The sequence below is a fragment of the Rutilus rutilus genome, assembly GCF_951802725.1.
Source record: "Rutilus rutilus genome assembly, chromosome: 6".
Lineage (NCBI taxonomy): Eukaryota > Metazoa > Chordata > Actinopteri > Cypriniformes > Leuciscidae > Rutilus > Rutilus rutilus.
Window position 1 is genome coordinate 41,027,497 of NC_140214.1, and position 13,564 is coordinate 41,041,060.

General features: G+C 40.3%; 1 protein-coding gene across 3 annotated transcripts in view; it reads left to right on the plus strand.

The window, feature by feature from the left end:
- The first annotated feature begins 365 nt into the window (after nt 1-365).
- dspa (desmoplakin a) overlaps nt 366-13,564 on the plus strand; it is a 30,224-nt gene continuing 17,025 nt past the window's right edge. For 2 of the 3 annotated variants that reach the window (XM_084411492.1, XM_084411494.1), the window contains exons 1-5: nt 366-791; nt 3,424-3,514; nt 3,612-3,733; nt 5,626-5,770; nt 10,824-10,949. In XM_084411492.1, the coding sequence (XP_084267618.1) occupies nt 565-791; nt 3,424-3,514; nt 3,612-3,733; nt 5,626-5,770; nt 10,824-10,949 (711 nt within the window). In that variant the 5' untranslated portion in view covers nt 366-564. Of the gene's footprint in view, nt 792-3,423; nt 3,515-3,611; nt 3,734-5,120; nt 5,161-5,625; nt 5,771-10,823; nt 10,950-13,564 lie in introns of those variants that run through there. The other variant, XM_084411493.1, reaches the window with a different exon arrangement.

Sequence of the window (13,564 nt, forward strand, 5' to 3'; positions counted from 1 at the left end):
TATTAGTAAATGTTGAAATGAATATTATCTAAGATGAATAAATGCTGTAGAAGTATTGTTCATTCTTAGTTCATGTTAACTAATGTAGTTAACTAATGAACCTTATTGTAAAGTGTTACCAAATAAAAATAAAATAACAAATAAAACCTGCAGCTTTTGATAGAAAGTTATTTTAAAAACAATTTGCATTATTGTTAACAAAGTTGGCAAAAGTTCAAGTATTTATTTTAAGAAAAAGAAAAAAAAGTTTTGATGAAGAAGAAAAGAAAAAAAAAACCACGAATATTTAATTTGACCGTATCAGAGAATTCCGTGGGAAAGTGGGGGGGATTTTTCGGGAACACCTCATGTATGAGCCACACCTCATGGACACAGGGGTGTGTGTGTGTGTGTGTGTGTGTGTGCAGGTGTGGTCTAAAGGAAAACCGGAACTATCCAGCGCGCAGCGTCCATTACCGCCGCAGTCACCGCCGCGGAGAGACGCGCAAGAGCAGGAGAGCAGGAGGACTTTATCACTCTCACTGCGCTTTGTTTCGCTGACTCGCTGCTTTAGCTTCTGCAAAGATGAGTTTGTCCGGATCCCAGACCCGGCTCTACAGTATGGGCCCCAGGTCCAGCTCCAGGCCCGACCTCAGTTTAGCGCGGGGCGACGGAGCGCAGATCTTCATGAGTGGAAACGGATATCATTCCGAGTTCAACGACGGTGGAGGATACGCGCAGACCATCACACACTCTTTCTCCAACAGATCACAGGGAGGAGGAGGAGGAGGAGGCGGTGGAGGGACGCTGGGGTGAGTTTCCATTCATGCATTATCAAGTTACGTGTTATTTATTAACAAAGTCTGCACTACAAAGTCGGAGGTCCAAGTATGAACATCTTATCAGAGCTATTCAAGTTCATCGTGTAGCTCTCTGCTTTTACTGTGTCAGCAGTTGTTTCTTTTATAATTTGATACGTTAGGAAATGATGGTGAAACATCTGAGAAGAGGTGGATACTTAAGAGTCCAGATACAGTGTATGTAATAGTAAAACATATTATTCCGTTATGTCGCGAGACAGGAAACTGTCCATCACACTGACTGACATGTACAGTTAGTCTATCAAGTCTCTGGTAATGTGTAGGAGTGAGCGAGGCTCGAACTAACGCTGGGATAGTTGTAACACACATGGGTTAAAAGTTCACACACTTGCCAGCATTACGAAACTTAGTGTATTTACTGGTTGCCATATCAACACTATATAGGCCTAGAGAAAAGAAATGCGCCAAAATTCTAAAATATTTGGAAGATTGAACATTTATTTAACCATAGCAAAAGTAATTTGATTAAGTATTATTATGTTTTGAACTTTGCTGTATAGCTGTGTTTTGCGGTGTGTTTGTTGTCAAACTAAAAAAATCGTTTATTTTTAATTATTAATAAATGCTATTATTTTATATGAAAAAGTTAATAATTGCATTTTTTTGACAAAATATTTTATTTTGTCTTATATATTTTTTTTATTAGATCAGACAACATTTTAATCTGTCATATGGTTGTGTTACAATGTACCTCACCTATGGGGCATGTTGTCACATTTCACTTCCATTCTGTCAGGGGAAATCAAGAAAAATCTATACACTCTATTAATGAAACAAAACAATGTAATACTAGACATGTGTGAAATTAATGTGGGGAAAAATAGATACTCTGAACCCTCAGTGGATTTACACAAACTGAGAAAGTAAAAGTGTTAGGTTGTACCCCGCTCTCCCCTACTTTAACAAACAGTGCTTGCAAAAAACTTAGGATTACACTTTATTTTAAGGCTATGTAGTTACACGTTACTACATGTACTTAATATAGTAATAAATAAATGATGCATAATTACAAATAACTAACCCTAAACCAAACCCTAACTGTAACTCTATAGTAAGTACATGTAGTTACTCAGTACTTGTTTGAGTAATTACAATGTAAATATGTCACCTTAAAATAAAGTGTAACCCGCTAAAATTGTTACTGCACGGTGCATATGGACTTTGCGTGTAAATGCATGTATTAAAATGAATGGCACATGATGTAATTCATAAAGAATGGCGGTTACACTCTATTAGGGCCCGATGGTGAGAATTGCTCTGTTTACAATTATTATTATTCTCCAAAGTGAATTGCTTTTTTGAGGGCCTAAACATGCTCGAAAACTCACACGCGTCAGAAGTGGTGAGAATGTACATGTGATGTGGGTTTCAGAAGTGGGTGTGGCAAAATGGCTCGATAGCGCCACCTAGAATATTTCGACGAAGTGCCCCTGGCGCTACGGTTCACGTACAGAAGTTCGGTAGACACGTGTAACAGGCCGATATAAAGTCCGGGGGCGAAATCTGAAAACCAAACAGGAAGTGAGATATTTTGACTTTTCTCTGCGAAATTTTTGCAGTTTTTGCCATTTCCAGACGTTGTACTTTTCTTGTATCATATTTTGTCAGTCTAATCTAAAGGCCTTTGCGACGTTAAATTGACCATTCGCTAAGCCACGCCCGAAAACCGCCACAGGCCAATCGTGGCTTAGCAACCGTAACTAGGCGCGGGAGGTCTGGCAAGCTTTCGAGCGAGGCAAACATGCCAAAGTGTTATGCAAATCTGATACCCGGTATCCTAAAAGTGGAATTTTTACCCTTCCCGAAACCTAAAACCTAAGGGGAGAAATGCCGGGCGTGGATCAAGCAGTGTGGGACGCCCCATTCACAACTAAATGTCGACAGGATTAACAAACACACCTACGTTTGCTCCACGACGTGTGAGCATTAGCCTGGCGCGCTGAAAATATAAGCGGGAGAATGTTATCATTGCAAAGTGGTCAGGCTAATGTCTTGTGTTTATTGCACAAGATTTATGGATAAGATGCTTGATTTATAATTATTATATTATTTTCAAATGTCACTCACCCTGCTGTGCACGAACATGAGCTGTTCCTCAGTTTGTGTGTTTCCCATTTGAATGGTCAGCATACGAGGTGCGAGGGCCCTTTCATCGCTGCTCGCAGCTTTATTTTAAGGTGTCATTGTTACAGTGTAATTATATATTAGTACTGAGTAATATTAATGAACTACATGTACTTACTATAGGGTTAGGGTAGGGTTAGGGTTTGGTTGAGGGTTAGTTGCATGTAATTATGCATCATTTACGGTTATTACTATGGTAAGTACATGTAACATATGTAACAAGGACACTGTAAAATAATGTGTTACCAGAATGGCTTGTTTGTTCCCATATGAGAAAATGTTCTGATCTGTCTTCTGCTGAAAATGATGAAAGATAGAAATTATAGATCTATCCAACAGAACATCTTTAAGTTTCCTTTAAAATACCGTAAATAATTATAGTGACCTAATGCGTGGTGTAACTTCTCAAGAACACTTGTGTGTTTATATATTCTCCTAGCATGTCCTCGATGTCTGTTCAGAAAAGAGCTCAGATGCTCTACCAGGATTGCTTTGGGTTCCTGAAGAGAGCGCAGAACCTCCTGGAGAACGTAAGAGTCATTCACACACACTTCCACTCTTCTGCATGTGACACACACACACACACACTCACAGTGATCTCTGCATGGTTCTGATGTGGTGTTTCAGATGGGACCGGCCGCTGAGGTGGACAAGAACATGATGGCGGCAGCGGAGGCCATAGAGCAGATGAAGATGTGTGCCATAGAGTTACACAACGCCAGAATACCCAACGACAACATCATGCGCAGGTACAGCAGTGTGTGTGTGTGTGTGTGTGTGTGTGTGCTGTAGAGTTACACAACGCCAGAATACCCAACGACAACATCATGCGCAGGTACAGCAGAGTGTGTGTGTGTGTGTGTGTGTGTGTGTGTGTGTGTGTGTGTGTGTGCGCCGTAGAGTTACACAACGCCAGAATACCCAACGACAACATCATACGCAGGTACAGCAGTGTGTGTGTGTGTGTGTGTGTGTGTGTGTGTGTGTGTGCCGTAGAGTTACACAACGCCAGAATACCCAACGACAACATCATACGCAGGTACAGCAGTGTGTGTGTGTGTGTGTGTGTGTGTGTGTGTGCTGTAGAGTTACACAACGCTAGAATACCCAACGACAACATCATACGCAGGTACAGCAGTGTGTGTGTGTGTGTGTGTGTGTGTGTGCTGTAGAGTTACACAACGCCAGAATACCCAACGACAACATCATACGCAGGTACAGCAGTGTGTGTGTGTGTGTGTGTGTGTGTGTGTGTGTGTGTGTGTGTGTGTGTGTGTGTGTGTGTGTGCCGTAGAGTTACACAACACAGAATACCCAACGACAACATCATACGCAGGTACAGCAGTGTGTGTGTGTGTGTGTGTGTGTGTGTGTGCCGTAGAGTTACACAACGCCAGAATACCCAACGACAACATCATGCGCAGGTACAGCAGTGTGTGTGTGTGTGTGTGTGTGTGTGTGTGTGTGTGTGTGCTGTAGAGTTACACAACGCCAGAATACCCAACGACAACATCATGCGCAGGTACAGCAGTGTGTGTGTGTGTGTGTATGTGTGTGTGTGTGTGTGTGTGTGTGTGTGTGTGTGTGTGTGTGTGTGTGTGTGTGTGTGTGCCGTAGAGTTACACAACGCCAGAATACCCAACGACAACATCATGCGCAGGTACAGCAGAGTGTGTGTGTGTGTGTGTGTGTGTGTGTGTGTGTGTGTGTGTGTGTGTGTGTGTGTGTGCCGTAGAGTTACACAACGCCAGAATACCCAACGACAACATCATGCGCAGGTACAGCAGTGTGTGTGTGTGTGTGTGTGTGTGTGTGCTGTAGAGTTACACAACGCCAGAATACCCAACGACAACATCATACGCAGGTACAGCAGTGTGTGTGTGTGTGTGTGTGTGTGTGTGTGTGTGTGTGTGCTGTAGAGTTACACAACGCCAGAATACCCAACGACAACATCATGCGCAGGTACAGCAGTGTGTGTGTGTGTGTATGTGTGTGTGTGTGTGTGTGTGTGTGTGTGTGTGTGTGTGTGTGTGCCGTAGAGTTACACAACGCCAGAATACCCAACGACAACATCATGCGCAGGTACAGCAGAGTGTGTGTGTGTGTGTGTGTGTGTGTGTGTGTGTGCCGTAGAGTTACACAACGCCAGAATACCCAACGACAACATCATGCGCAGGTACAGCAGAGTGTGTGTATGTGTGTGTGTGTGTGTGTGTGTGTGTGTGTGTAGGTTATTTGTCCACCAGCAGTGGATTTACATCAATCATTACAATAACCATTTTTTTCTGAACCAGCAAATGTCATTTCCACAACATCTGGAGTGACTTATGATGTTAAAATAATGTGGTAGAAACGGCATTTTAAGAAGACAGTGTCTGAGCCACTCGCTAACCCTTGTGACAAAGAAGTACATACTTTTAAAAAGATGACATATTACGGAAATAATACACTTTATAAGAATATACTTCAATAGAATATACTTCTATATAGTGTGAACTGCATGTGATGCTCTCAGACAGTTAATTGCATGTTATCTGCAGTTGAAATGAAAATGTATTATTGTTTAAACTTTAGTGCTGGGCAACGATTAATCATTGTGAACTGTCATGTGAACTGAAGGCTGGTTGTGTGTGTGTTGCAGTGTGGAGGAGTGTGTGTTGTTCCACACGGACATCCGTAACTCCATCACGGGCACGACTCTCCGCAGGACCAGCACTGCGAGCGGCGTATGGGACGATCCCAGCAAGAGCTTCCAGGACGCTTTATCCTGGATCAACCAGAAGAAGGTCTGAAACACACACACACACACACACACACACACACACGAGTCCTTCACTCGACACATACATGAACCCAGTCAGTCTGCCATCTAAAAACTAACTTTACAATAAGGTTCATTAGTTAACATTAGTTAGTGTATTTACTAACATGAACTAACGATGAGTAATACATTTGTTACAGTATTTATTAATCTTTGTTAATGTTAGTTAATAAAAATACAGCTGTTCATTGTTTGTTCACAGTGCATTAACTAATGTTTACTAATGAACCTTACTGTAAAGTGTTACCAATGTTTGACTATTGCAGATTATTCGTGATATTAGTACATTAGTGGTACTTTTGCCATCAGTTGTTGCCCGGGTTATTATCATTTACTAAAACTATTAAAAAAACATTTATGTTAATTGAAGCTAAGCTGAAATTATTAGTTGAAAAACTTAGACTAAATTTAGCTAAAAACTTTTTGGCAATAAACTGAAAATTATATAAGTTGAAACACTAAAATTATTAACTGGAATTATATAAAACTAAAACTGAAACTGAAATAAAAATAAATTAAACCTAAATCGTAATATATATAAAAAAATATATAATAAAATGACTAAAGCACATAACAGAATGACTAATAATTAAAGTCAAATTAACATGAAAACTATAAATATAGAAATATAAGTTCTAATTGAAAAACTATATTGATAAAACTAAATTAGAAACTAAAATAATGCTGGTTGTTGGACTTAAACTAGAAGTGAACACGATTTTATTTATTTATTTTTTACTGTTTTTGAAAGAGTCTCGTCTGCTCATCAAGGCTGTGTTTACTTGATCAAAAATACAGTAAAAATAATGCAATATTATTCCAGTGTAAATCATCTGTTTTCTATGTGAATATATATAGTGCAGTGTAATGTATTCCTGTGATCAAAGCTGGATTTTCAGCATCATTACTCCAGTCTTCAGTGTCACATGATCCTTCAGAAATCACTCTAATATGATGATTTGCAGGTAAAACATATATTATGCTCTATGGCTACAGCATCTGCTGTATGTTTGCCTGAGAAACCTCGGATATAAGTGTGAAATGTTTCCTGGGATAGCGACAGCTTGTCATAGAAGCAGAGAGAACCATTTTTCTCAGAGCTTCCCTGTGAAAAAGTGTGCTTTTTCCTTGATTTATCCCATAAAATGTATTTATCTTGGTATGAATGAATGTGTTTAGGCTGATTCAGCAATATTAGATCATATTTTTGACTTGAACAAAGGCAGGTGATTTAGATGTTTTCAGGGTGGCATTTGTCCGAGTGTGTGTGCAGTATCACAGCAGATCTCCTGAGCTGAGCGTCAGTGTGTGTGTGTGTGTGTGTGTGCAGAGGACGGTGTGATTTCTCATGTGTTTAAGGGTTTACTGGCAGAACAGCCCATAATAATGACAGCAGTGCGCTGGAATGCACTCGCACCTCCTCCTCCTTCTGTCCAGACTGGCTCAGGCTTATCAGACCCTCTGAAGGGTGACGCATTTACAAAAACAGAGAGACAGAGAGAGAGAATAGGAGTGTATGCGACTCCCTGACTTGCTGTTACTTGTGGTAGTGTAGAGGACACACACACACATACACACACCCACAGCAGGAGACACACCCGGCTCTGCTGAGACACTCCCACACCACTTTCCCTTTAAAGCAAAGGAGTGGCGAACGAGCAAGACTTAAACTGTGTGCAGAATCAGCAACAGATTCACTAAGCCAGTGTTGTGTTGTCGAGCTCTTTGCTTGTTTGTTTCATAGGAACTGTACACTGTACTGACTTAAAGATCAGACATGCAATCTCATTCCTGAATGACAGTGATTCAGCTCTGTCTGTATATTAAACCTTTGACGAGTCCGATCACAGTGACTCAGATCTGATCCAGAGAGAGCCGTTGTCCTGTATAGATATGAAACAGTGTTTTCAACACACAGTATCGTTATTTCTGTCTTATAATCATATTAATCACAGAAGCACTGGGATAAAAGTGTATAGTTCAGATATAAACACTGATGTCTACGATAGCGATCCAGATACAGTAAACCAGCTTTTACTCGACGCTTCAAATAAAGATTGTGTCATTACATCGTTACACCAGTAGGTGGAGACAAGAGACTGCTAAACCTGTGTTTGCCATTGAATCATTCGCTGGAGAGATTCGGTCAAAAACACTGATTCATCCAATCAGGGAACAAGTCTTTATGAGTGAGTCATTGAATCATTCGCTCAAGAGATTCGGTCAAAAACACTGATTCATCCAGTCAGGACACAAGTCTTTATGAGTGAGTCATTGAATCATTCGCTGGAGAGATTCGGTCAAAAACACTGATTCATCCAGTCAGGACTCAGGGAACAAGCCTTTATGAGTGAGTCATTGAATCATTCGCTGGAGAGATTCGGTCAAAAACACTGATTCATCCAGTCAGGGAACAAGCCTTTATGAGTGAGTCATTGAATCATTCGCTCAAGAGATTCGGTCAAAAACACTGATTCATCCAGTCAGGAGACAAGTCTTTATGAGTGAGTCATTGAATCATTCGCTCAAGAGATTCGGTCAAAAACACTGATTCATCCAGTCAGGGAACAAGCCTTTATGAGTGAGTCATTGAATCATTCGCTCAAGAGATTCGGTCAAAAACACTGATTCATCCAGTCAGGAGACAAGTCTTTATGAGTGAGTCATTGAATCATTCAGTCAAAACGACAAAAAAAAAATTTGAAATAGACTGCAGCAATTACCATTTTGTCAGAATCTCTAGTAAAAAACACGTTATTTTGTTTGGTTGTTCATTCAGAATTGTTATCTCAGTTTGAAACAAAATTATTGTGATTCTAAAATATTTAATATGGCAGAGTCAACCTAAATGCATTCATTTATACCAACAAGATCATTTTAGTGGGTTAAATCAAGTAAGAAAACATTTGCACATTATCATCCACCTGTGACACACACACACACACACACACATTCTTGTACATCTATTTTTATGAGGACATTCATTGACACAATGCAATCTCTAGCCGCTTACCCTAACCTTACCCATCACAACTAAGTGCCTAACCCGACCCCTGACCCTAAACCGACCCTTAACCTCATTATAACCTGATCCCTAAAACCAAGTGTTGACTCAAACAGGCCTTTAAAGGCTCTCAGAAACTGAGGACTGGACAAAATGTCCTTTACTCTCTTTGTCCTCACTCCAATGGTCTAAAACTCAAACTGGTCTTCACAAAGATAGTTGTACAAGTACACACACAGACACAGACACACATAGACACAGACACACACCCACACCCACACACGCACACACACTGAGGTTAGACAGAGAACACATTGTTTCTTTGAGCAGGAAGGGGGAGGAGAAAAACAGGGAGTGTCTGTAGCAGAAGAAGCGGAGAGAAAGCAGTGAAAGTTAGTCTGGTGAAACTGGTTTACAGAGCTTTAACACTCTTATCTCTGTCGGAGTGAATGCTTGAAATAACTCTCGCCCGTCCCGCGGACCCTGATCACAGCTAATGTTAATGATCACACACTGACCCCTACAGTTCATCAGTGGTGATGATGATGATGATGAAGAAGATATAAAGCGCACGATTATTCACCTGAGGTCAGACAGATTAAATGATGAGCTTCAAAGTGTGTCAATTCTGCAGATTTTACTGAAATAAAAGGATGAGTCCACAATACAGGAATACAGCGGGAAACCCCATTCCTGCTTAGACAATTCCTGACAATCAGCCTAGGAAAGGGAGGCTATGTTTACACAGGATAATGACGTGAATAACAGGAAGAGAATATTCCAACAGCGGATCAAAACACCAGATAATGCTGCATCCCAGTTCGCATACTTGCACTGTGCACTCAAGTATGTACTCTACTGTAACTGTGGGAAAAACGAACACGTCAAACTTGTTACATGAATTCTGTCACAGCTCACCTCCTCGAGGACATGAATTCCGCATTCTAATTCTGATTCCGCACACATGCATGAAGAGAAAGTGAAATGGAATGCAGAATAAGAGTGCTTGAAACTAATCAAAATGAGGAACAACAGAACAGAAAATACATTACTTGAATATGCATTGCATTTTTTATTATTATAGAAATGATAATATATAGCATACAAAAAACAAACAAAAAAATCTTTGCATGGATCAAATAGACATTGCAGTAACTCTGCTTCTGGCTCAGAGAGTCTGCTTCTGAGGTTTCCTGAATGTTGTTTACATTGCAGGAATTATGGGCCGCATTACAGAGAGATCCTAACTTTACAACCCTCTCTTATCTGTTTGGTAACCAACAGAATGTACAAAAGGACATTTCTTAAGTGCGTAATCTTATCTTAACTACAGATATAGGAAAATGGTATTACAAACTCCACAAAAAATCCTACAAACAGTCTTAACTTTAGGAAAACCCCAATGGTGTCCTAACTTCAAAAGTATTTGAAACTATAAAAGCCTCACAATAACAGCCCTGTTTGAGAAGGGCGTCACGTTTATTAATGAGACAAGATGAAGATCAGAGATGTTTGATGGTGGAAAGACTCTGTGGACACCCAAATGATGTGCTGCACTTTGACAATAAAACTCTGACAAATAATAATAACAGACTCCTATGAAAGCTTATCAAAACCTCACTTATATTTACTTCACAGCCGCTGTTTGCTTGGTAACAGACCTGAGAGTTGATTACCGAACTCGATGGAGGGGTGTAAGATTTACTAACTACAGATAAGATGAGATTTTATAAGGATAAGAATCCTAAATCAACTGAAGATTTGCTTATGTAATACGAAAATCATAAATGAACTTGTCAGGTCTTAACTTAAGACTTAAGATAGATAGTTTCTGTGGTTTCCAACAGGTTCTGAAACAGAAGGTTAGGGTTAACTGGGTTATTATGACTTAACTTACCCAGTTTAATTGCTGAAACTAAAATGTAGTCTGCTGTTTTGGTCTTTATATGATGAAATGAGAAGATTGCAGATGTTGGTGTTGTGTGTTGTTCATGTGTGTGTTTGTGTGTTGCAGAGACTCATTGAGACGTCACCCTTCGGTGAAGATTCTGAGTCCATCAGCCAGCAAATCTTCAATCACAACAAGTTCCACAGTTCGATCCAGAGAAGCCTGGAGGTGGACCGGGCTCGGGATGAGCTGGTACGAGGACTGAAATCCCAGTTCATGTCCTTCATATGATGATGTCATTTGAGTGGGGATAGTAAAGGCCTGTTCACAGCAAGAACGATAACTATATTAGTTGTGTTTATTATAAGCGCTCTGCAGTTTTGTCGTCTGTCTCTTTAAACGCTCAAGCTCTTTAAAGCTGGATGGATTCTGATTGGCTGTCAAAGTTTTTATCATTCATCAGCTGGAAAAAAATCGTTCTGGGAGTTATTCCAACGATATAATTTCTCTGTACAGCTATCGTTATAGTTGTGCCCTGGATTTTTAGAACGATATCTTTATCGTAACAGTAATCGTTCTCAGTGTGAACGGGCCTGAAGAGGATGAAGCACTTCAACAAATGAGCCTTTAAGAAACTTATAGAAGTTTACCATAAGGCAGATGTAATGAACTAAACATTTTTATTTTATGCAAAATATATATTTTACAAAATAACATGGAGTTTAAAATTGCTAGAAAATCAAAGCCAAATGTCTAAATAAGTTTGAAGTTGATATCACAAAAACATAACTGCTAAACTGCAGTAAAGTGCACGGTAACGCAGGGTCCAATATCAGAGCGATTGTAAGCCGACCAGCTATCCGTTAGCTATCCTTAGGATCGGTATCTTTAGGTTCGCTATCTTCAGGTTCGCTATCTTTAGGTTCGCTATCTTTAGGTTCGGGTATCTTTAGGTTCGGTATCTTTAGGTTCGGTATCTTTAGGTTCGCCATCTTTAGGTTCGCCATCTTTAGGTTCGCTATCTTTAGGTTCGGTATCTTTAGGTTCGCTATCTTTAGGTTCGCTATCTTTAGGTTCGGCATCTTTAGGTTCGCTATCTTTAGGTTCGCTATCCTTAGGTTCGGTATCTTTAGGTTCGGTATCTTTAGGTTCGCTATCTTTAGGTTCGGTATCTTTAGGTTCGGCATCTTTAGGTTCGGTATCTTTAGGTTCGCTATCCTTAGGTTCGGTATCTTTAGGTTCGGTATCTTTTGGTTCGGTATCTTTAGGTTCGGTATCTTTAGGTTCGCCATCCTTAGGTTCGGTATCTTTAGGTTCGCCATCCTTAGGTTCGCCATCTTTAGGTTCGGTATCTTTAGGTTCAGTATCTTTAGGTTCGCCATCTTTAGGTTCGGTATCTTTAGGTTCGGTATCTTTAGGTTCGGTATCTTTAGGTTCGGTATCTTTAGGTTCGGTATCTTTAGGTTCGCTATCTTTAGGTTCGGTATCTTTAGGTTCGGTATCTTTAGGTTCGCTATCTTTAGGTTCGGTATCTTTAGGTTCAGTATCTTTAGGTTCGCCATCCTTAGGTTCGCCATCTTTAGGTTCGGTATCTTTAGGTTCAGTATCTTTAGGTTCGCCATCTTTAGGTTCGGTATCTTTAGGTTCGGTATCTTTAGGTTCGGTATCTTTAGGTTCGGTATCTTTAGGTTCGCCATCTTTAGGTTCGGTATCTTTAGGTTCGGTATCTTTAGGTTCGGTATCTTTAGGTTCGGTATCTTTTGGTTCAGTATCTTTAGGTTCGGTATCTTTAGGTTCGCTATCCTTAGGTTCGGTATCTTTAGGTTCGGTATCTTTAGGTTCGGTATCTTTTGGTTCAGTATCTTTAGGTTCGGTATCTTTAGGTTCGCCATCCTTAGGTTCGGTATCTTTAGGTTCGCCATCCTTAGGTTCGCCATCTTTAGGTTCGGTATCTTTAGGTTCAGTATCTTTAGGTTCGCCATCTTTAGGTTCGGTATCTTTAGGTTCGCCATCCTTAGGTTCGCCATCTTTAGGTTCGGTATCTTTAGGTTCAGTATCTTTAGGTTCGCCATCCTTAGGTTCGCCATCTTTAGGTTCGGTATCTTTAGGTTCAGTATCTTTAGGTTCGCTATCTTTAGGTTCACCATCCTTAGGTTCGCCATCTTTAGGTTCGGTATCTTTAGGTTCGCTATCTTTAGGTTCGGTATCTTTAGGTTCGGTATCTTTAGGTTCACCATCCTTAGGTTTACCATCTTTAGGTTCAGTATCTTTAGGTTCGCCATCTTTAGGTTCGGTATCTTTAGGTTCGGTATCTTTAGGTTCGGTATCTTTAGGTTCAGTATCTTTAGGTTCGCTATCTTTAGGTTCACCATCCTTAGGTTCGCCATCTTTAGGTTCGGTATCTTTAGGTTCGCTATCTTTAGGTTCGCTATCTTTAGGTTCGGTATCTTTAGGTTCACCATCCTTAGGTTTACCATCTTTAGGTTCAGTATCTTTAGGTTCGCCATCTTTAGGTTCGGTATCTTTAGGTTCGGTATCTTTAGGTTCGGTATCTTTAGGTTCAGTATCTTTAGGTTCACCATCCTTAGGTTCGCCATCTTTAGGTTCGGTATCTTTAGGTTCGCTATCTTTAGGTTCGGTATCTTTAGGTTCAGTATCTTTAGGTTCACCATCCTTAGGTTCGCCATCTTTAGGTTCGCCATCCTTAGGTTCGCCATCTTTAGGTTCAGTATCCTTAGGTTCGCCATCTTTAGGTTCGCCATCTTTAGGTTCGCTATCTTTAGGTTCGCTATCTTTAGGTTCGCTATCGCTATCTTTAGGTTCGATATCTTTAGGTTCGGCGTTAAAATTGCCAATGTGAACGCTAA